At 32.9% G+C, this 26,008-nt stretch overlaps 1 protein-coding gene across 1 annotated transcript; it reads right to left on the bottom strand.

Moving 5' to 3' along the window:
- Positions 1-21,513: 21,513 nt before the first annotated feature.
- On the bottom strand, positions 21,514-25,742 carry LOC126708039 (calcium-transporting ATPase 12, plasma membrane-type). The gene has a single exon (XM_050407860.1). The coding sequence runs from the start codon at positions 25,248-25,250 to the stop codon at positions 21,987-21,989; it is 3,264 nt and encodes a 1,087-aa protein (XP_050263817.1). The 5' UTR covers positions 25,251-25,742; the 3' UTR covers positions 21,514-21,986.
- Between the last annotated feature and the right edge of the window lie 266 nt (positions 25,743-26,008).

The following is a 26,008-nucleotide window of genomic DNA, read 5'->3' as shown; positions in this document are numbered from 1 at the left end:
CAGAGGTCTTTGTTAAGGTAGAATTTAAATTATTTCGTAACTCGATTGAGCCACATTTCAACTCAAAGGTTTATATTTTTATTAATTTTTGCTATCTTTCAATACGTGTGTACTTCTTTGTTACCTGCTTGACTGGTTTTTTTATTTATTAAGGCACCTCTTGACAAAAAATAAGTAATAACGGCGAGCGCTAATTATTACACTTAGTATATAGAATTATCTCTACAAGTTGTAAAAATACTTACTAAATTAGTTGTTTTCCTAACAAAATTGTTATCAATTACTTCAATTAGATGACAAAAGCAATAGGGACAAAAGAAATAGGACAAGTATTAGTGTAAAAATTTGACAAATTGGCTGATGATATCATGGACTTCGCCAAAATCCTAACAAATCTATTTTGGAACCAGAAACTACAAATAAACTATAAAAAAATTAGGGCCTGTTTGTGTTTTCAAAAACTTGGGGCATTTTAGGTAATGCTGCTTGAACAACACGATACGTTTGCAACTTTATTTTTATTCAAACGTATTCATATGACACTTAAATAATAACGTTATTAGAACAACGTAACAACGTTATCAAATGGGCAATTGTTTTAGGACTCTTATCACCTCAAAATATTGAGTATGTTTGGTACGTTGTTTTCTCATCTAAGGTTTTTTTTTTTTTTTCCTTGAATTCCTTTTCTCTTCCAATAAAATACTGCCATCACCCACCACCAAACCCAAATAAAACCCACCAAATCAAGATCCATCACCACCAAATCAAGAGGAAAATTGTATGAGAGAGAGAGAGCAAATCCAGCAACAATCTCAACTCTGCTATTGCCGCTGCAAGATATTAAAAAAATGGTAAGTCTTAAGAATAGTACTTAGTTGTTCTTTTTAAGTCCTCTTTTTAAGATTTAAGATTTTATCAGGTGAATTTTTGTGTATTTTTTAGTTAAATAGCTATATAATTGAATTTTAAAAGAAAATTTTAAGAAGAAAATTTTAAAAATAGTTCGTAAGGTACACGTCCTAAAAAAAAAATTGCTACTCAAATATTTACAAAACTGTCACCAGATTCAGAAAACGGGAATTGAAGACTGGTGGGAGTAGCTTCATAAAAATCAGTTTTGCAAAGTAAACAATGGGATTGGCTTTTCAAAAAGAGTTTTCTTAAAACAGGTATATAGATGCGGGGTGTGGTACTCACCAGTTTTTATTTTTTAAAACAGAACTTTTTATTATTATTTAATTCTATATTGATTTCAAAATTTATTTTATTTGGAAGAGTATATTTTCATCGGTATGCTTGATTTATAATTTAATTTGCGTAAGGGTATATTATACCCTAAAAAATATAAGTTAGAAATTGAAAATAATTTGTGGGTTTCTGTGAGCTTAACTGGTAAAGTTTGTGATAATTGTATAAAAGATTTGGTAAAGTTTGTGATAATTGTATAAAAGATTTGAGGTTTAATTTCTGCCTACATCAAAAATTGATTAATGTTTTGATCTGATAATAAAGCTCTATCATCAAGAGCGAATGTGTGTAAATAAATCATCTTAATCGAGCATCTGACCATAACATACCTATTTATAAAAACAAAAATAAATAAGACAAACAAATATAATTATATATTGGATGATTAATGATGATTCACTTGAAAAGAAAGAGAAAATTTAAAAAGTTGCATGTAAGAAAATAAGTTAAAATAAAAAGTTTGTGCCAATACTTTATTGGATGATGTTTCAGTTTGGTCAGAGAGATGTTTGGAAATCCTGCACTATCAACTTAATTATTGTCCTTAGATTATTGATTGAAATGTGGGATTGAGATTAAGTGTGATATTGCACCTAATATAATACCTATAAATGAATAGGATTGATAGTTGTAAAAAACAATTTTCAATCTCAATCATTGATTTAAAAAAGTTAAGAAAAAAGTTAAAAATAAGTAAAAAGTAAAAGCTAAAAACATGAAAAATTAAATAAATTTGTAAGAGGAAATGGATGAATTGTACTCAGGTATTGCATTGGATCCTAATCCTATGAGATGATTTGTTAAATTAAGTTCGACTATTGAGAGAAGGAATGAGAGGGCTATGATAGTAACCAGGTGTGAGAGGGACGTTGGAGAGAGAGAGAGAGAGTCCTAGCTCTCGGTAAATTTAAAAAAAAAAAAAAAAATCTTTGTTTAAATTGTGAAAATGTGATTTTTGAAAAATTGAAATTATTCAAGGGTAGAAAGAAAAGCTTATATCTCAAGCAGGGAGGGAAATCTTGATCAAGGCCGTGGTTCAAGCTATTTCAACATATACAATGAGCTGTTTTAAGTACTTTCAACATATACAATGAGCTGTTTTAAGCACTCAGAAGGTTTATGTATAGAAATTGAGAGCTTGATCTGGAAATTTTGATAGGGATAGAGAGGTGATAGAAGAAAAATTCACTAGGTCAAATAGGAAACGCTACGTCAAGCTAAATTTTGGTAACTCTGTTGCACATAACCTAGCTAAACATGCTAGACATGTTAGCGATTATTCGGTGTGAATGTAAGGTGTTTCTCCACATCTTTACTTTGTACTTCTAGACGATTTGGGCTAACATTTCTAATAAAATTTCCAAGTTTCATTCTCAAAAAAAAAAAAAAGAAGAAGTTAGGTATGTTTAATATAGGTTTTACATTTATCACAAGGCATTGAGAAATATTCTTAAATTTTAAAATCCTTTCAATAAAAAAATTAAGAGAATTTGCTAGCTAAATGCTTATTTACTTATTTACTAAAAATAGATATAATTATACATGAAAAAGTGAAGTTCTAAAAATAGTACACAGGTTAAATAAGCTTCGGAAAAAAAAAAAAAAAAAAACTAAACTAAATGCATACTTAAAGCATTCACATCAGCTCTTGGATAATTGTGTATAAATGTGTAAAATACACATTTTGAAGCAAAAAACACACTACATCAGTCCATCTAAAATCATGCATAATCATCTAAAATTTTCAACGAGCTACAGTACCTGTGTAAATTTACACGGGCACTATAGCATGTGTATTTAGTTTTTTATTAATTTCTGTTCGCACCAATTTTTCTCTCTCTTCTCCGTGCACAACGACCTCAACTCCTCATCCTCAGATGCACACAAACACATCCTCACAGAAATATACTTGCTAAAAAAAAAAATCTTTTCCTCAGATGCACACAAACACATCCTCACAGAAAAACCAACACAGAGATATACTTGCTAAAAAAAAAAAAAAAAAAAAAACCCAAACGGAAAAACAAACAAACCCAAATAGAAAAACAAAAAAGAGACAGATCGGTGCTTATCGGAACGATCGGAGCTCGTGGGTCTCGCTTGGTCGGAGCTCGTGGGTATGGGTCTTGATCGGAGCTCGGAGCTATGGATCGGTGCAGCTGTGGATCGGTGCTGCTGTGAATCGATGCTTGTGATCGGAGCTGTGGATCGGTGATCGGAGCTGTGATGATGTGGATTGGTTTGTGACCGAGAGGGAGAGAGATGAGACAGAGAGATAGATCGAGAGGGAGAGACCGGGTATGGAGAGATAGAAGAGAGAGAGAGAGAAATCAGAAAATATGATGGAGGGGGAGAGAGAGTGCGTATAAAAACGGGTGAGGTGAGAGAAATAATAAAATAATTAAGTAAATTGATTATTTAAATAAGAGAGGTGATAGAATAGATGAACTGATGTAAGTGTTTTGTAAAAGTGATAGTGTAAAATAGAAAAAGTAGATTTTTTGTGTAAAATAGACGGAATCTTTTAAACGAACTGATGTGAATGCACTTATAGTGATTAGGTTTTTTTTTTTTTTTTTGAAAGGACTTATAGTGATTAGTTGGAGTGGCAGTTCCTTTATGCTAAATGTGTACGAGTACGAATATTCAAATGCATGTGTAAAAATCCTTTGTTCCAATTTATCTCATGTGACTTTGCTTGCAGTACTGTGCTCTGGCTTTCGTGAAATAGTAGCAAACTTTCCACATGCTGTACTTCTGCAAGATAACAAGAACAAAGCCTGTTTTGTAGTTTAGTGTTATTTTCCTTCTTTTTTTTTTTTTTTTTTTTTTTTTGGTAAACAATTATTGTCCAATTCTTTCTATTAACAGAATCTAGGTTTAAATTCCCCCTCTCCCACTTATTATAATTTAAATAATAATAATAAAAATCGTGTGATCTTCTTTATAAAGAGAAGAATGATTGAAACTGTCTTTTCCTTACATATTTTAACAATTTATCAAAAAGAAAAAGAAAAAGAGCAAAAATGCCTAGGGTATATGTTGTTGATACAGTACTAGTACCAGAGACTATGCAAGCTCATTAATGAGCTTTAGTTGATTGTGGGCTGGAACACATGGGTTCTGCGCAACTCAACAGTATTTGCAGTTTGCTTATCAGCATCAGCTTGTTTTTGCTAGTCGGTTGATATAATTTTCATAAAGGAGTGAAATTTGTATTTAAATTGTGTATATTTTATCACTAACAATACATTTTTAAGCATTTGGTTAACTAGGGAATCATTTCAGTTTCTTCCCTTCTTAATTAGTGTGTGAACTACTGTGGATGAATCGAGACACAATAGGAAACTTGATTGTCAATGATCAATAATGGAACGCGAACAACCAAAAGATAGTACCAATTTATGATGTGGTCACAAGCCTCACAACTCACAGCACAGGTAGTGAAACAGTATCTGTACTAGAGAAAAAAAAAAAAAAAATACAACAGGGCATCTTTGTAATTAAGTAGGGATGGACCAAGTAGTACTTATACTCTCTCTCTCGCTAGTTTGCATGCTGGACTTATTTTAGTAGGGTTGCCTTCGAGTTTCTATTTTTATCCCTGGAATCATTTTTAATGTTTGGCAAGTATCGCTGGAATCTTCTATTGCTTGATTTGAGATATATTTTACTTTTTTGTGTTAATGTTTTTTTTTTCCTCCGGAGAGGGGGGTTTTGAAAGGAAGTACGATATGATTAATGTCTGCACCAAATTTTCTTTCTACAATCCTAATCATATTGTCTCTTGATTATTTCTGTCCAGATTTATGAAATAAAAAATAAAAAACAAGGGAAAGTGGAAACTACATATTTAGCAAAGAAAGAAAGGAAAAAAAAAGAAGTGAAAACCACACAAATTGAATGAAGAATTGTAAATATCAATGATATATCTAAGTTATATATATTTTATAGATTGTCGCTTGATTGGCTGATATACTATGATAATGGCTATGTAGTAATTTTGTCTTCTCAATCTTTAACAAAGTGCATCGAAGTTGGTATGAGATGACAAGTGGAGGACATAGACCATAGTAATATATAGACATGCATGAACAAAGCTTGCTACACTATTATTGTTTTGAAAAGTCAATTAAACTATATTAATCAAACTCAAATACCCAATAATCTTCAATAATTGGTTTTTCTTTTTGGGGTGGGGAACACCTAAGATAAGATACAATAAATGGTCTTGAGATTCCATAATTTGGTGTAATTGAATACTAATTTTTAGGGTTTTATTCATGCAATCATTTTCTTTCTTCACACTTGTTTTCACACTACTTAGATTACAATCTCACTATCTCGTATGTTTGTATAGAAAAATACAACATAGTAGCTGTAAAATAGTACCACCATCCCTTTCAGAAATGTCATGGATTTCATTTCCAAGATTTTTTTGTATGCACTGTTATCCACGAGTATGTGTCATTGTGGATGTATATATTTAGTTATTGATATATTAAGTTATGATATAGCAATATCTAATCACTTGTAAGAGCAATTTTATTTTGAGTAATGCTACAAACACAAACTATTTTACAAAATTTTTACAAATTGCTAATGTGGTAAATTCTTACTAGTTCTAATATAGTTCCATCACTAACATCACATTTTTACTTACAATAACTATTTAGAAAATGTTAAAGCCACATTAGCAGTTTGTAAAAATGTTATAAAATAGTTTGTGTCTATAGCATCATTCTTTTATTTTCACCCATATCCGATCATTTGGTTAATTTCATTAATTCAAACTAAATGTGGAACATGTTTTATATAAATATAATATTCTCTTAAATTAATTAGGTTAACTAATATGAAAAACAATTAATTTTAAAGATAGCATTGATTATAGTGATTTTTTAACCATTAGATTTTTTAGAAATTTATAGTTTAGAAAATGTGTAATTTTTGTAAAGTTATATCAGGTGTAATTTGAACTCATCAGAGAGAGAGAGAGAGAGAGAGAGAGAGGGACATGTCTAATTTAATGTTTGTTGACATTTGAAGTATATTGATCCAAAAACTGAAAGGGAAAAAAGAGGTAAAGCTTTGTCATTGTTAATGGATGACACTTATCGATCATAGTTTCTTTTTATATATTTTTCTAAATTTTCTCCATAAAAGTTAGTTGAAAGTGTGAACGCAATAAATTACCTACAAATCATGTCCGATGTGTCAGCTCCTAAGGGCTAAATCCAAATAATTTAATTACGAGCTTTTTTTTTTTGTCAAATTACGAGCTATTATTTCAACTATATATGTCAAGATATGATCATATATATGAACACTCCATTCAAAGTGGAAATCTAATTTGGATTTTTGTTTTCAGAGCCCATCTAAGTTGGATTTGTGAGGATGAAAAGTTGGAAAAACCTTTACATGTATAGCATCATAGTCTTGTCACGATATTAATTGACTGCTAGCAAAAAATGGGGCAAGGGTCGAATTGAACTCTTGCAGCAAAATGAAGGTAAGTAATTATGTTGATCAGAATTCATTACAAGAAACCATACATATGCTTCTAATGGATTTTGTAATTTGGTGTTATTTTTTTTTTTTACTAGTTTTTATTTATTTCTCTATTTTTGGTAAGAAATGAGAGGAGAGGACTGAGGAGTACTAGTGTTAGAAACTTAGAATGTTTAGGATATTCTAATAAATAAATAGATAATAATTTTGTAGAATACCATATTACGGTGGTTTTGTAATACCGTGAGTTACTGTAACTTTGGGGTTATTATACTAAACCTTTTTTTTTAATATATCCAATGTTGAGTTACTTATGATCTACAATTATGTATAATAAAAATGTAGCTACTAATTAAGAGTTATGTAATATAGATGTAAGCTGTTAAACTGATCCACATATTCCAGATCTAGATTCCTGGAGATTCCATCTATATATATATAGATTTCTCATATTTTCATTTGTATTGTGAGGACTCAAGGATAAGTATAGCCACATTTGTATAACACACTCAACTAATTCAACATCAATTTGGGGCACATCATACAGTTCCACTTAGAATTTCGATTTCAGTATCATACACTCTTATGCATTGATTCAATTCCGATCGATCATGCACTTCCTTGAGGTTGCACAGACACGCTTACAGCTCTGAAGACAACCTTCACATGTCTTACATGTGCTTAGATCCCTTACATGCTAGTTTCATCTTGGCAACGCGCTTGGCCAATTATCTGACTTCCATAAGATTTTGCCCCATGTAGTACCAGGGGCGGAGCTACATGTTAAGGTGGCCCCCCCAAAATTTTTGAAAATTTTTTTTTACTATATAGAAATATTTAATATTTTAATAATTAGCCCTCAAAAATGGGACTTGGCCCCCCAACTATTTGAGTTGGTCCAATAATGTTCTTAAAAAAAAATTGTCCAATTTGTCTAGTAGTTATAGAGAATGTATTGTTTATCAAATTCATTTTTTATGGTAAAATGTGTTCTCGTATTTTTTAAAATTTTGAATCATTTATGTCTTTAAACACTTCATTAATTTAATTGAAATTTTTTTACTCACAACAGTAAACAATTTGGTAACTTATATTGAAAATGAAAATTATAAGGATTTCACTATGGAATATGGTGAAAGATTAATTTAATTCTATGAAATATTTAGTTTTAAGGATTCGTTATGAAATATACTAATTTTTTGTGTGTGTGTATAGATACATGTGTTTGTCTATGTGTATAAAAAGTTTGTATAGACTAATAAATTAGCAACACAAATCGGTCCCCCAAACAAAAATTTCTGGCTCTGCTTCTGTGTAGTACAGATTCTTTGTAGACTTATGTGGTATTAGAATTACCATACTAAGCCTAATATTGAAATGTATATTATAGGACTTATAATATACATTTCAATATATTAAAATATGTATTCATGAAGTTCATCAAATTTTTTTTTGAGAATCAAGAGCTTTTTATCAGAGATTTGTGTTGTTAGGTTGAAGCATTAATTTACTTCTTGTAGTTTTGCTTTCTCTTTCTACATGATTATGTATATTTTATTTTCTTCCAAACGAAACGCATATAAGATCTATTTTTAGTTTTTTATTCAAACCCACCCCATGAGGTTGCCGAAAGCATATCCCTGCAGCAATCAGACACGATAACAAAGTTCATTAAGGACAGATGGAAGCCAGGGAAGATCCTTGAACTAACCAATAGAATCCAACTAAGTACAGTGTTCCATGGCGATCTAACAACTGAACCAATCAATTTCAATGTATTCTTCCAATGTACCCAACAATTATTTAAAAATTTTAAGCATATAGGAAAAGTAGTTTGTTTTAACGTTGAGAATCTTATTATAATGTGAAGTAGTTAAACATGGCTCATGAAACTCAAATCAAGCCAAGATGTGAGGAACTTTTTCTTTGGAATATTATTGTTTTCCACTTTTTGATACTTTGATATGGCTATGACTCTGCATGCGTTTATTGGTTCCATCTCTTAAACCTACCAAAGGGATCAAAACAACTTGAAAGAAACAGAATGTCAAAATCATAAATCACTTTATTGGAATACGTTTATGTCAATTTCTTACTTTGCTTGTGCCTCTGATCGTTTACTTTACAGAGCAGACTCCAAAATGTTACTTAATCCATAGTAATGTCTTTTTAACATTGCTTTTAATGTGTATCTGACACCACTTAGATGCAGAAGAAGCAGGCCCCTAACAAATGGCATTCCATTCCATGTATATATAAAGATAAGAACAGACACACAAAAAAGAGTTATCTTCCCTCGAACAAAGTAAAGATACTTAAAAAGAAACGAAAACAAAGTACACCCTACTTTTTTCGTAAGTGTTGAGATAATAAGTTATTAAGAGCATTCTTATTAAGGATCATAACAATTTTAACATTTAAATATTTAAAAAATTAATTTTATAGTGTTTAACATATTATTTTTCAATATACCTAATATCAAAATTTTTATTTTTTTACCATTTTATTAAAATATTATTTATTTATCAATTTTTATTCTTTTTTGTTCTCATCACCCAACTATCCCAAACCCGCACAATCCACCGACCTCAACCCACAAAACCACCCACAGCACACCAATGGCACACCAACCCACTTTTCCCTCTCATTCTCTCTCTAGACACAACCAGCACTGCCTCAACCACAGCAACCACACCTCTACCACGTTCACCCAGTGTCACACACCTAACCACCACAATCACAACAAATTGCAACCCACTACATCCAAAAAAAGTATATATAATCACCCAAAGCCACAATTACTGCCTCCCACAACCTACAAATCAGATCCCTACCATCGAATCAATCAACCCACACCCACCTCTCAGTCACCCTGATCAACCTAGCCACCGAAATTAAAAAAAACCCGCCAAAATCCATCAAAACCCATGGAATCCAAACCCACATATATCAAATCACAAAACCCACTGTAGCCTAGCCACACCTAGCACCACAGAGGGAGAAGAGAAGAGCTTGTCGGTGTGGGTTGAGAGAAAACCATAAAAAGAAAAGAAAAGAGAGAAAAGACTTTGTGGTGGTGGGATTTTTTATTTTACAATTCAGCTACAGTGAGGTGTTATAGATGACAGCTCACTGTAGCTGTTTGTCAAAATTTTTGGTATTTGAAATCTTTGATGTAGTGAATATTTCTGTGTGTTGGTGGTAAAATTTAGTTTTTAGCATTTTTGATAAGAATGCTCTAATAATATATTTAAAAAAAGTAGTTTTATTGTTGGGTTTATATGAAAATCAATGACAACTTATTAATTTAGAAGTTGTAATAATTTTGCAAAGGAAAAATAAATTATAAATTGTTCACACACAAGAATTTGTTAGGTAGAGATGCTTGTTATTAAACTTTTCGATTTTCTCTTGAATTTGGTAAGAAACCATGCAAATGGTCCCCCATGGACTTATTTTGGAACATATGGTGTTTACACAGAGAGAGAGAGAGAGAGACCCACATTAAAGTGAGTAAAGTCTCTATGTCAATTTTAGAACTGCACACTGCCTTGTCTGCATGGTGGTGTGGTGGCGTGGGCATGATAATATTCAATTTGTCTTACTTTGGACCACAACACTACCGTCTATCATTTCCGTTCATGAATTAATTTTAATTATTATTATTATTATTAATTTATTATCCTCCTAAACTTTTCAGTCTCTCGAAACAAGAAAACCACTACAAGACTAAACAACACAACACCAAAGGATTAGAATATATGAGTCATTCTTGGCCTCTATTTATATCCCCCCCCCTTCCTTTCTCTTCTACATCATCCATATTCAAACTACAAAGAAACACACTCCTTCTCTTTCTCCTTCTCTCTCTCTCTCTCTCTCTCTCTCTCTGGGCTGCTATCATCGTGCACCACTAGCAGTTGAAGCTGCCAGCATGATCTAAACTTCCCTCTTGATCATTCAAGGAAAGATCGGATCATGTGGCAGCTTCACCTGTTGATGGGATCACGGAAAATCCTTGATTCTTTTCACTAATTGGTGTAATATGCCCATCTGGGTAGTCTGAGAAAACCCTAGAATATAAAGGTTTGAAATCTCCATTTAATTTTTCACTTTTTTGGGTATCCAAGATTTGCTTTCTTATAAATCAAATTGTTGGAATATATATTTTTTGTGGTAATTTTTTTTAAAAATAAATATTTTTTTTCGCTATTATTGGTTACTGTATTTAATTTCCTAGAATATTTTGACTCTTCATTGGAATTTCTCTTTCTGGAATGTCCTTTGCTTTCTCATTTTTGTGATATACATTGCATGTAGCACGTTTAGAGAGAGTCTTGAAATAGGCCACTACTGGCTACTGAGAATTTTGAGGCATGGAAAAATATGTGATATGTAGGAGATATCCAAGTTTACTTTTTTATATGTTGGATAATTATGCTTGGGAATCTCATTGACAGTAGGTAGAGAGATATGACTGTTAGGGTTTTCAGTGACAGAATTTCTCATGTCTAAACTTTCTTGGTGCTTTTGAGATCCAATCTTAAGTATTCCTCATGCATAGAACCTTTACATTCTTATTGGTGGGTAGTGTGTAGTGTTACAATTTTCATTTAGGCTGTGCTTTATATCAATTAGTGTTTGGGTTTTGGTGAAGAGTAGCTTGGTCCATCATCTATATATATATATCATGGAATTATAAAAATTAATGAAAAGGAGAAAGGGAAAGTTAGTGAATAAAGCTTCTAAGTTTAACATTGTTTATTTTGGATAGTAAGTCTCAGGATATTTTTGTTTAATCATTGGAATCATGAGAGTCTCTATGAACTTATCAAATTCGGACAAGTTGATTATAGGAGTAAGAATTAAATCTAAGAACTGTTAGAGTATTACATAACTATTAGATTTCCAGAATTTATTCAACAAAGAGAGAGAGAGAGAGAGTTGCAGAATTTAGTGGAAAAGGTTAAGAGTCCCTTTCTTTCGTTTCTTTTTCCTTTTCTATCTGCATTTGCAACTATTTTATGTAATATTCCGCGTTTTCAATTAAGAGTAGTTGGTTGGCCCTTGCTGCGTGATTTCTAGCTAGCTTTTAGGATTAGGCACATCCAATCGTTTTCAAAAACACTAAATTAGAGTTTTCAAAAAAAAAAAAAAAAAAATTTGACAGTATTTTTTGAATAAACTATTTCTGAAAATTGAAAACAATAGCAGTGAACCAAACCACTTACAAAGGATTTTTTTTTTTTTTTCTTTATAAAAAATCCAGAAATTTTTTTTAGAATTAGTAACCAAATAGGCCCAAGCCCATAACTCATTTGGATGTCAAGGTCTTTTTATTCATAGATTAAGATCCTATAGAGCTCTTGGGATTCACTATGAAATTCTTAAAATCCCATTAATCCATTTTGAAATTTGTAGATTAGATTTTACCAAGTCATCGATCTTCATATAAACACTAACTATCAAAATTTTGATATTTCTTGAATTATTGATGTGGCAAAATCAAATTCGCTCATTTTAAAATGTATAGATAAGATTTTAAGAACTCTATTATTGTGGAGTTATATCCTTAAAAATCTAGAGAATCCTAGCCCAACTTATACCATGTAACATTGTTGTTTGAAAAGAAAATTGAAAATTCTCTTTAGTGCTTCATAAGATTGTGCATGGATAAAGAATTTGAAGAATTACTAGAATTTCAAAATGATAAGATTTAAATGAATAGGAATTTCAAATTTATGAATTTAAATTTTCATTATTTGAATGAGTATACTCTATGTCCAAACAAATGTTGTTTTTTCTAATTCGGTTGATATGGATTGATTGTTGTTGGATGCCCTACATAAATTAACGATTTTCAGGTTGAATATGAAGGCATTTATGAATGAAATACCTCTTGGATTGTGCAGCTCAACGGCTTACAAAATTGTAATTTTTTATTATCATTTTTAGTGGAGAATATTAAACCATCCAAAATAATAGATGAAATACCTTTTGAATTGTGTAGCTTGACAACTTTCTAAATTGTGAATTTTTTTTATTATCGTTTTTAGTGGAGAGTAAACCATCCAAATTATGAATTTGCTTAAGCAATATATTTACATTCCTAGATTAAAATTGAATAATTCTATTGTGATTAATAACCTATGTTTCTGTTTCCTTTTTCCCTTCAAAATGACGCATATATAATATAATTGATATTAATTTCTCCAATATAAGTATTGCACTTTTCACATCACTTACTTAAAATTCGAGGGCAGACTTTGTTCTAGAAATTTGTCATTCTAGATGCCACTAAGTTTGTTTTTTTTTTTTGGGTGCTAGGTAGGAAACACAATGTCATACAATACTTTAAAATATCACATTGTTAAATATCACATACGAGAGTTATGTGGTTCAACCTAACAGCCTATATCCCCGAAGGAAACCCTAAAAGGCTACATCAATAATATATTAGAGTGTAGTACAAATCCTATATTACAATGAACCATAACATGTGTATATATAGTGGACTAAACCCTAGACTAATAAATTTCTAGTACAAGTAGGGGACTTGGCTTGCACACAAAGTAGAATTAGGTTTGGGCCTATGCTAATGAGTTAATATATCTCTAACACCCCCTCTTAAACTCAAGATGGAAACTTGATGAAAGTTTGAGATTTGATAAGGTTGAGAAGATTCCTTGAATGAAATTTGGCTCTGTGACTGTAGTTTGAGGAAGACAATGGTCTTGTAGTGTTGATGCAACTTCTAACGATGACATGACTATACCAAAGAGTTTTGACGGCAGTAGTGGGAAGTCAAAGAAGATGAACACAACGAAGAAACACTGAGGGAGACAAAGTTTGCTCTTAAATGCACCATAAGAACAGAAAACCATGAGCATAAGAAGGTGGCTTTGATACCATGTTAAATATTAGCATTGATACATCATGTTGAATATGCTAGTATAGATGTAGAAACGAAAGCATAAAGTATAGAGCACAATAACACACGAAGATTATGTGGTTCATCCTAATCGCTTACATCTATGGAGGAAACCCTAAAGGGTTACATCAATAATATATTAGAGTGTAGGACAAATTTTGTATTACAATGAACCATAACATGTGTATATATAGTAAACTAAACCCTAGACTAATAAACTTCTAGTACAAATAGGGGACTTGGCTTGCACACAAAGTAGAATTAGGTTTGAGCCTATGCTAATAAGCTAATATATCTCTAACACACATAAAATAGATTGCCATTTTTCCCTAGTAAAGTCTCTAATGGTTGAATAAGAGATTTGGAGTTCAATCTCCACCTACACAAAAAACCAATTGGTATCTTGGTTTGATAGTAAAGAGCATTATCAGGAGCGGACGTCATAAATTGAAACCCTCTAAAAAAGGAAGAAGTGAGGTTGAAATTAATTGGTTATAAACTTATTATGGTTTAATTTACGTGCTCAAACGAAATTGGAGAAAGCATTGAAGTCATTAAAATATACTGTTTTAATGTTATACTGCTTAACAATTTTCATAGTCATTCTAAAAAAAAAAAAAAAACACACACACACACAAATTTTATATTATATAAACTTTGTAACAAATTCATTTTTGGGTTATAGTGCCTCCTCATACTCTACATGCTTATAAAATATTAATAACTATCTTATCTATGAAATTTTGCATTATAAATTTTTTTTTTTTTTTTTTGTATTTTAAAAATTATATATAACACATTTATGTGTTGGGAAATAAACTTTTTTGGGTAAATTAGACCACCCTTATTGAGGTTTATCGAAATGCAATCATTCCCCCTTGAGATTTGTATAGACTCAATAGTTGATCAATGTACTTTCAAATTAATTGTGATTAAACTATTGAAATATTCTAATTTAAAAATTATATGTATATATATTCTTATTCAAACTATAGATGATTTTTTTTGTGGATGCATTACAAACCCTTTTTATGCATGTATATATTAATAGGAATATTTTAAAAATAGAATATTCTGTTAGTGAGAACTTAATTGTTACATTTATACAAATCTTGTTTTTAAAGGGAAGTGTCATGTTGTGAAACTTTTTTTTTTTTTTTTTTTTTTTGTGTGGAGGATTTCGTAAAATCTCAAGAAATGTTGGTGTAATTTACCCAAAAATATTTGATCAATATAAAATTTTATGTGCTTTTATAAATGTCCCTTGGACTTTAATGTGAGTGTCAATTTAGTCGTTGTACTTTTTATTTTGACGGATTAAATCCGAGTACTTCCAAGTTTGTAAAATCTAACCATATTTTAGCATTTTTCATTAAATCCTAATATATTTAATTACATGATATGCACATATGGTAATAATGGCATCAAAACTATTAATAATATGGTAAAAACTATAAATATGTACATATAATCCGATTAAATCCATTAATATTTCTTAAAAAATACTTTTTTAAATAAAAAAAAATACTAATTGAACATAAGGTTTGGTTTGTTACAAATCTAATGTCAAAATTAAATTGAAAGTGCAAGGATCAAATTGACACTTGTGTCAAAAGATAAGGTGATATTTGTAATTTTATTTTTAATAAAAGCTATTAAAGTGACAAAATTTAAATTTAACGAGTTAAAGTGATGATTCACCAAATTTATAAGAAGTAAATAGTATTTTTGCTTATTTTTCAATATATTTATGCAATTGTCGTTGTCATGACTCATGAGCTCATATTCTATTGATATCATTAACAAAAGCATTTTAATTATCAAATAATTCTCTCTCTCTCTCTCTCTCTCCGTGGGATGTAACTTGTAAAAAGCATGATACAAGGAAGTGCTTGACTTTTCTCTGATGGACCCTCTCGTAGGAAGCTTCCCTTCACTGCAAATCTGCAAAACAGAGTTACACTTACCTACGAAAACCCCAGGGCCCCCCCAATATAAATAAAAATATTAAATATCAAGGAGAATGCTCGGTCATTCTTGTTTCATTTTATTTCAAGTTCTTATAGTAGCTCAAGTGATCAAATTTTAACTATTTGAATGGGTAAATAAGTATTTAAAACAAAAATAAATAAATAAAATTTGTTATCCAAATTCCAGCCTATATTGTCAATTGCTTAAATAAATAAGGGTTCAAGAGATAGTTTAGTAATAATGATACTTTATTTATATATATATATATATATATATATATTTATTTATTATATCTATATATATATTAAAAAAAAAACCCCTTTATAAAATAGTATTTGTGAGGTATAGGAATTTAAATAAGGTAATAGTGTCACGTGTCATACCTATGACCAAGGGGGTCATTATCGTGCCGAGGAGGTCACACCCTCAGACAGTAAAATCACGTTAGTAGCATGTTACCAGAGGAGATCGTACTGTAGAGAAAGAGTTTTGGAGAAGGGGGTTAGCCATGACATGACTGAAGTGATGGCTACCACCACATTTAATGCATCCCACCAAACATTCTGATTGCATTTATGTGGAGAAAACCCCTGAACAGTACTGTCTTGGCCGCCGCAACTCACAAGGGATTTGGAAAGGTGTTTGATGGGACAAGTACTCAAGTAGTGGACTGAACGATCAATAAATGGAGGCCCAAGATCATTTGAAGGAAGCTATATAATGTGAAAGACCCTCCAGGCATGGTTGTCAAAATCCTGATTTGGATTTTATGATCCTACGATTTTACGATTCCACCTCCTCAAAACGATCCAAATCTTTCAAGAATCTTAGCAATCGTTTAGGATTGGTAAGATCGTACGATTTTGACAATTCTAAACAACTTTGATTTCTTATAATCTTCTTTAACTTGACAGAAGGTTCAGTTGGACCCAAATGAAAAATAAAATCCCAATAGATCAAGTTTTTTCACTCCAATGTAGAGAGAGTGTCAGTTAGACCCAAATAAAAAATATCCCAATAGAGTGTCACATTTTGAGGTTTTTTGCCTCTTTAAATGATACTTACAAATGGATGTAATGATGTATGGTAATTATATCAATGAATGTATAATTTATGTGATTATTTAACATATCAATGTGAATTTTACTTTTTTTTTTTAAATAATGTAGGATCTTACGATCCACGATCCGATCCTACGATTCACGATCCCATCTACCTCCCATGATCTTACGTAGGATCCTGATTCTAACAACATTGCCTCTAGGAAGAGGGGATCAGAAAATCTGTAGAGAAAACACTATAGCAAGAAGAACTGAAATTGTATCCAAGTTTAAAAGAAATATACATAAGGACCACTCTCCTCGGATTTTGCCGAGGAAGGTTTTCTTTGCACAGAGCTTGTTTTTCTTTACTTTCTTATTATCTTTGATTCACTGTGCATGTTGTTTGATCCATTGAAACTTAGCTTTTAAGCCTACTTTCTACAAATTCATTGTATTGGGTTCTTTGGGCCTTAATCCATTCATCTTTTGGGCTTAGGAACCAAAACCTACCCTTACAAGAATACTTCACTAACTACTTGATTCCATAGTACTTCACTAAATGTTTGATCATATTGTTCTAAGTTCTAACTCATACTATGATTTGCCTTCATCATTTATGGGCAAAACAAGAACCTTGGTTAGATTTCCTTAATGAGATATTTACTAATTTCTCTTTGAGATTTCAATAGTATTGCATAATAATAACACCAACAACATATGTTAGCATGGAAAATAGGGGAAAATGGGCTTTTGCCCTTATTTTTTAAAATATCTAGCAAATTGTCCTTATTTTGAAACTTTTAAGCATCGTGTCTCTGTTTTCAAACTTGATTTTCTAAAAATGGAGTTTCAATATAACTCGATTTTATGATTATTGAGTTTTAGGTAAGTTTTTCTCTGGAACTCGATTTCAGTAAAATCAAGTTTCAGCTAGCTTTTTAAATTGGGATAAGCCACAGGTGCTCCTTCAATGTTGCAAAAACTTACTTAGAACTCGATAATTATAAAATCGAGTTTTATGGGAAACTCGATTTTCTAAAAATTGAGTTTCAAAACAGAGACATGGTGCTTAATAATTTCAAAACAAGAACATTATGTTAGATATTTTAAAAAATAAGGGCAAAAGCCTATTTTTCCTTAGAAAATAATAGTTGTCAATTTCGTTCAATTTAATTGAAATATTTTGTTCTAGTTTTATTGTGCTCGTACCCGCACATGTGTTCCGTATCTTGCTCAAATTACAACCTATCCTCTCTCTCACATTAAAAAAAAAAAAAAAAGAAAGAGAGGATCTTTTACTCATAAAATAATTAATTGGAAATAAATATTTTGCATTCAAAGAAATATCCAACAATTGAAGTTTGGTACTATCTTATACACCATACTTCAAGTTTGGTGATACTATCTTTTATTTAATAAAGATGTCAAAATGTTTATCATTTTATTTTTTAATGGATATTTTATAACTTATAAAACTATACGTTTTTCATATTAGACTGATAAAGATTTTTTTTTTTAAGAGAAGAAACGTGAAATGTCTCAGAAACTTTTTTTTTTTTTAGAAGAACCGTTCAAGAAACTTAAAGCTAAAAAAAGAAAAAAGAAAAAGAAAGAAGTGGTCTTAAGAAACATCCATTGATGCCTATATAAGGCGAATTTAATCGAACAAGTTCCCTAAAAAAAAAAAAAGTGAAAAGAAAATTCAAGCAAAAAAGAAAGTTCTCAGAAAAGAAAAAACTAAAAATGGCGGGCCCCCCAGTCCCAACTGCTCCCACTTCGAATGCCACCCAAAACTCTCTCTCATGCTGAGGCCTCCTCACTTTGCTTTGAGTCCGATGCATTGCAGTTGCAGAAGAACAACAAATTTTGATCTCGGTGAGTTTTCCTTCTCAGCTAGCCTTCACTTTTCGTGTATTCTTGTTTTTGTTTTTTCTTCTTCTATTATGGTTATAAACTGGGTATTTGTATACTTTTCACTCACTTTTCCATACATATTAATTGAAAGCTGTGGTGAAACCGATGAAAAATGGCCTTATCTTTAATGGGTTTCTTTGTTTACAAAAGAAAGAGCAACCCCAATTGAAAAGGGGATTGCTTTTATTTTTAATTTTATTTTGGTTTTTAGCTTTGTTTAGGAGTAGTTTCTTGCTGGGTTTTCTTTACATGCTACTGAAGGAATTTCTTTTTTGGCTAAATCTCACAAGTTTTTTATGAATCTTAATTAGATTATAGGCAATTGCCCATGTGTGATTTTGCAAAATTGGATTTGGATTGGAATTTCAGTATTTAAAGCTCTGGCTTTTTCTCTGAAATTACTATCGTGAAAATTCAAATCAAATCCAAATTCATTGGCATGTAAAGCAACCAAATATGATCTTGGAACTACAGATTCCCTTTCCATGCATCCAAATGAAGTCTTACGATTGTTCTTAATGGCATTTGCTTGCATTTGTTTGGATTTATCCTTTACAACGAAAACATGGTTGCAGGTAAACAGGAACTACAGGGGAAAATACTCATTGCTCATATCGATATTTGGCCAATGTAAGTCCTTCCACTTTCTACATAACCTATTTCATGAATGCTAATATGCTTTCGGAGTGATTGCAAACAACAAGAATTTTATATGTTCATGAAGTTTCCAATTATGCTAGGTTTGCATTGTCCATGATCTTTCTTTGTCTCCCTGTCAAAGATAATTGCTAGTTTGTACACAAATTGCGTCAATTTTTTTTTCTATTAGTAAGTTACACTTGCATCCAGTGGGTCTTGAACCCACGACTTCACACTCCACCTTCCTCTTACAAGGGAAAGAGGTGACCATTTGAGTTAGAATTCATTAATTATTTTTGCCTTTAGTGTATTGAATTTTTTTTTTTTTTTTGCATGGTTGACTATCCCTCTCTATGTTGCTGGGAGATTGAACCATCATCTGAACCCCTCCCAATCAAATGATCATGCTAAATCTAACTTCTGTTTTGTAGATTTGAGTTCTTTTTACAAATTTGAAGAAAAATTCTAAAGGTTCAATTGGTTTTATAAGTCCATTAGATGGAATTTTTTTATGTCCTTGATTTGTTGGGGTCATAAGGTTAACAATATGTTTGGAGAAAGTTTACACATGTAACCAAGAAAATATTTCCTTATTAAGAAGAAGAAAATGCAAAAGTTTCTAGGGTTAATCTACCTTTTTGATATATGGGAAAATAGAAAAATTACAGTTCATGGGCAGGATTCATATTGTTGATAAGATCAAATTTTAGAAGAAGAAATTGTAACTACATGTGCATGGCAACCTCATGAAACTGAATCCAAGACTGGATTTGAGTCTGAAAACTGAAGTGTTTGGACAAGAAATTCCATTTCTTCTTTCCAAGTTTTTCCCCATATGAGAGTTGAACATCTAAAACCAGAACAATGCTAAGGAGCATAAAATATGCTCACTTATGAGCCCAGTGATGGATCCTACATAATGATTAACCAAGAGAATAATACGCCACTTAATGGCGTTATACCATTTGGTCAGCTACACAAATCCTTTAATTGTCAATTTCATCTTTATCAGTGGTTCATTAAACATGACGTGTTAATTTATCTATCATCCTAGAGCCTTTTCAAGTGGTAAGTTATTCAAACATATATTCTGTCACCAAGATTTATGCTGGTGGTCAACCTAGGGCATGGGCCAGTTGTGTAAAAAGATTAGGACATTAAGCATATATGTGGGCTAGTAGCATTCTTCAAGTGGCTCAGGAGTGATGGTATCACAGTTTCTTTAATTTTTTTAAATTTATCTTGGTAATGAAAAAACTGAGAAATATAATTAAAATTAAATATAAAGTGCATGAGAGCCATTATACATATATGCCTACTAACCTTGCTAGGATAGTATAAGTTACACCTATAGACCTATAGTATAAAAGTAAAAGGCAGTGTGGTACTCAATAGTATGGGCCTACTTGATATATTCCAACAATCAACTTGAACTCAAGATGGGTTAAGAGATACCGAGTTTGGATATATAAATGGGAAAGCAGCCTAGTGGAAGTGATTTAGTAAAATGTTGGTGAGCTGATCAAGAGAAGGAATTGAGTGAATCTGTAGTGTGTCCTAAAGGATATGATGATAGACAAAATGATAGGTCATTATTGTTGTGTAATAAAACTGCGGATTCAAACCAATAACAATAAAGACATAGATAAATCAACAAGCATACACACAAAAAGTACAAGAATTTATGTGGTTTGGCATATTGCCTACATCCACAAGGGGTGACAAGGAGAAAGTTCTGCTAAGATATTAGGGAACTATAACAGTGGTACAAAGACTCTCTCAATAAACTTGAAGCTTAGATACACTCAAAGATCTTTCTTACACATAACAAATACTAGAGAAACATATTTTGTGCCATGACACAACACTCTTTCACACAAAACAAACATGACAAGTGGATTGATTTATGTCGTGACTTTCACTCACACTTCTTAGAACAATGAGAGGTTGAATATAATATGGACTGCTTTTGCAAGTTGAATTTAATCGTAATTTGACTGACTTGATGGTAATTCAAGCCACACCCATTGGCAATGCTCAATATGTTTAGTTTGGTTATGAAAGATATCATTATGGACTATCTAAATAGCACTTTGGTTGTCACGGTGCAACAACCATTGCAACCAAAGAAGCTCATAACGAGCGTCATGCAGGGCACAATATGTTATGAACCTAAATAAGGTAAATGGGATATCTAGGTGGCTAATTCGAGGTAGCCAAGCCTCCTTGAGAAAGAGAGAGAGAAAAGAGAGATTCAAGAGACTAAAATGTGCTTAACATTTCATGATGCCTGATTACAATGAATGGAAGCCATTTATACTGAGGCCTAGTCGAGTACAACGGCCAAGATTGGCCTAACAACCTCTCTAACTAACTAGCCATTTGGCACTAACTAACTAACAAACTTTTAATTACATACATGCTTAATTTTTTTAACACACATGACTAATTGACTGAGGACATGCTCACATTTGAGACAATTTCTAACACTATGGGACATGTGCCCTTAATGTCGTGAAGAATGCAAAGGACTGTTTCGATGTGAGTGATGAATGCGAAGGATTGTTGTGATGTGAGTGAAGAATGTGAGGACTATTGCAATGTGAGTGACATGAGGAGCTGTCATGAACTTACAACAAAGCGAACTTGGGCTTGACGAGTAAGATTTATAAAATAACAATTTTTGATAGAGCCACTTAAAAGGAGCAACTTTTCCCATGTTTTACTCAAGGCCTTAACGTTCTCCTACAACCAATTCCAAACCTAGAGGAAGATGCTTGCATTTGATAGATCAACCCCAAAGTCCTCGTAAATACCACTTTTGGTCTTTTGAGGTAATTAAGGAATGGTTTATCTGAGACAGGTATAAACTTTACAATCCAACCAATTGGCCATGATACAGCTGCAATCACAATGCAAACGCCCCACTGTAACCCATTCAATTTCTCTGTATTTGCAAACTTCTTTAGAAATTCTACCATCACAATTTGAAGAATAATTGTTATCCCCACAATTCCAAGAAAAAGTTGGTTCTTGTGAATTCCTTTGAAAACATTCTTCTTCTCCATGCTTCTTGAATTGAACTCATTAAAAACTTGGCAGAGAACAAAAGTGTTGAAAATAATTGTATCGTTTACCTCTTTTGTGGTATTGAAGATAGACTCACCCTTGAACTGTAAAGTCAAGAGGACTGATATCTGGAATAAGGCTTGAGCTAAGAGGTTCCTCCACATAATATTTGTTATTAGAGGCTCTGTCCGACCCACGGGCAACTTGTGCATTAGTTCATCAGTAGGACGCTCTGTAGCAAGGGCCAGAGCTCCCAGTGTATCCATGATGAGATTGACCCATAACAACTGGACTGTTGTTAGGGGAACCTCTCCAGCAGAAACTGCTGCAATAAAGTTGATTACAAGAGCTGCAACATTCACAGTTAATTGAAATTGGATAAATTTCTGGATGTTATTATAAACACATCGTCCCCATCTTAAAACCGTGGCCACTGAGGTGAAGTTATCATCCAAGATTACAATATCTGAGCTCTCCTTAGCCACTTCAGTTCCTTGAATGCCCATGGAGAGTCCTATGTCAGCTTCTTTTAAAGCAGGTGCATCATTTGTGCCATCTCCAGTGACTGCAACCACATGGCCTTTCTGTTTCAAGCATTGTACCATTAGAAGCTTGTCGAATGGGGATGACCTTGCCATGACACGGATCTTCTCAACTTTCTCCATTCTTTCTTCGTCCGTGTAGTTTCGAAACTCCACGCCTTCTACCACTTCATTTAATTGATGACTCTGCTTTAGTATACCGCATTCTGTAGCTATAGCTTTTGCTGTGAAAACATTGTCTCCCGTGATCATTTTGATCTCCACTCCAGCGACTCTGCAAGCTTCCACAGCTTCATTGACACCCGGTCGGCATGGATCCTTGAGACCAACTATCCCTAGCAAGGTTAAGCCATTTTCTTTTAGTCGTTGGCTCGTCCTCTTGTCATCATGGCATACCATTTCTTTTTCTGATATTTGCTTATAAGCAAAAGCAATGCATCGAAGGCTACTAGCTGCCATGCCCTGGATTATTTGCTCAAACTTATTTCTAGCTTCATCTAGGGACTTTGTATTCCCATTACTTTCATAGAAACTTGAACACATTGCTAGGATTAACTCCGCAGCTCCTTTCCAGTGCACATGGATGGTGTTATCAACCTTATTCTTTATTGCAACCCCACTTCTTTTCTTCGTGGAGTTGAAGGTTTCAACATGGAGAACTGTATAATCTTGCTTTAACTTTTCCACGTCCATACCCAATCCCAAAACAGCCCAAGATAGAATTGCTTTTTCGGTTGGACTACCAAAAATTTCTGGTTCAGATCCAGATACAGGTTTGTAGATAGTACCAGTCGTGTTTAAACCAACTCCTTGGTGGAATAGTGTAATAACGTTTGGTGCAATTACAATCAAAGAATCTTCTTCAATGGATTCCTCGCCAAGCCAAAACTTGGTCACTTTCATCTGATTCAATGTCAAGGTGCCGGTTTTATCGGTGCAGATAATTGTTGCTGATCCCATTGTTTCACACGCTGAAAGTTTCCTAACCATTGCCTGATCAACCATCATTCTCTTCATGGAGTAAGCAAGTGTGAGTGTGACAGCCAATGGCAGACCTTCAGGGATTGCCACCACCACGATAGTGACTGCAACAGCAACAATGCGCACAACTCCATTGAATACATTATCTAAATTTGTTTTGCTACCAAGGTACTCTGTCTTCCCATTTTTATCTTTTGTGTTGCCCGTAAAGAAACGAATAAACATGACTACAAGAACTAGTAAAGCAACTGTAAGGCCTACCTTTCCGATAGAAGAGCTTAGTTTATCAAGCCTTGCTTGTAGTGGTGTCCTTTCATTGGTGTCATGAGATATTGAGCTCATCATATTACCCCATGCAGTGTTCATCCCCACAGATGTAACAAGCATTCGACCATTCCCATCTGCCACCTTTGAACCAGAGAGCAAGAACGGATTCCCGGTAGAATCTACTTCCACATGATCACTCTCTCCTGTCATGCTTGACTCATCTATCAGCAATGAGTGGCCATCTATGAACAATCCGTCAGCTGGTACTTGATCACCTGTACTTAAAAATGCGACATCTCCAACAACAATGTTAAAAATGGAGATTTCTTGGCGGCGTGTGTCTCTAAGAACGTCTACTTTGATGTTGTTGCTTAGTTTTGATAACTTGTGGAACTGTCTCTCCTGTCTGAAGTTACTGAAGGCAGAGACTACGATAACTAGAAATACTGCTGCAAAGATACTTCCCCCTTCGTACCAGCCTTCTTGCACCCCATGTTGTTTGATGCCAAAACCAAGAGAAAGGGCAGCACAAGCCAACAGGATAAGGATGGTGGGGTCTTTGAAAGCATCCACCACATGAAATAGGAGCCCTTTTGGAGGCGGCTTGTGGTATGTGTTTGCACCAAACATTGCACGCCGCTGGCTGACTTCTTGATCATGGCCATGAATCCCATTCTCTAGACTTGTCTTGAGAGCAGTGGCGACACCTTCCACACTGCCAAAATTGCGAAGAGCTATTATGTCTCTCTCTTTCACAATTTCTGTTAGAGTAGTTTGATCAATGTTGGGGACAAAGGAACACGGAATAGCTATTATGTCCTTTTCCTTCACAATTTCTGTGAGAATAGTTTGATCAATTTTGGGGACAAAGGAGCAAGGCGCGTGTTCAATTTCAACATGGTTGGAGCTGCATGGTTCAATATCAAGAGTGGTGTATAAGTGAGCCTTCAAGATGCTAGAATTATCCTCGTTTCTTTTAGGCCCGATCTCTTTGGTAAGGAAGACCATGAAACGGATAGAAGAGATTGCTAAATAAGCAATGCGCCACCGCTTATGGGCTCTGGTGATGGTGGCAGTAGCTATGGTAAGCAATGTGCCACAACCATGGTGCACATCATGGCTTCCTGTCATGGTTTTTGTCTTTTTGTAAAAAAGTAGAGAAATGGGTGGTTTTTTTTAAAGGTAATTCAATAGCTGGGGAAGGGGAAATTGAAAACGCCAATTGAAAACACCAAAAGGTGCTAATTTAACTACAAGACTTTTGACGAAAAAATGGGTGTTAGGAAGTTCAAATTGAACTTGGGAAAGGATGTGAGACCAGAGCAGGAAACAGTAAGGAAAGAACTTCATTCTATATCACAACCTAATTGTGTTTTATAGACCTGAGCCTCTGAGGCACGAAGTTACTAGGTAGGTTCCCAGGGAACCTTGTGCACTACTCTAGTCTTTTCTTATTCCATTTAGTCAATTAAGTTCTGAAGTCCGCCCATTTTAGGCTGTTTAGCAATGTGAAAAAAATAAATACTTTCATTTACTTTGGTCGCATGCCGCTGAGATTGCAGGCTTGTCTTGAAAGTTGAAATCGATGCTAAATCATTTCCGTTAGAGCAATGATACATACAAAATTTGACAACATTTTTTACAATAATTGAGTTGCCAAGCTTATTAGGGTATTCATCTGAATTTACTATTGACATCATTTTTTTTATCTATAGCTAACAATCTATCCCACTAAAAAGTGTCAAATTTTTTTTTTTCGACATCATGTGGAGACTTTTCTTTTTAACTTTTCTCTTTTTTTCCTTTTGGTGGTCAGAATTGATGGCTTAATAACTAGTAAAATCTCGTGGTTGAATAATAAATTTGAGTTCGATTTTTTTTTTTTTTTG

This window comes from Quercus robur, chromosome 12 (genome assembly GCF_932294415.1).
Source record: "Quercus robur chromosome 12, dhQueRobu3.1, whole genome shotgun sequence".
In the NCBI taxonomy this organism is placed as follows: domain Eukaryota; kingdom Viridiplantae; phylum Streptophyta; class Magnoliopsida; order Fagales; family Fagaceae; genus Quercus; species Quercus robur.
Note: the sequence above shows the minus strand (reverse complement) of the source record. Positions and strands in the feature narration are given on the sequence as shown.

Coding starts and splice junctions, on each gene's coding strand:
- LOC126708039 (XM_050407860.1), bottom strand. CDS start 25,250: ATGACAGGAAGCCATGATGTGCACCATGGTTGTGGCACATTGCTTACC.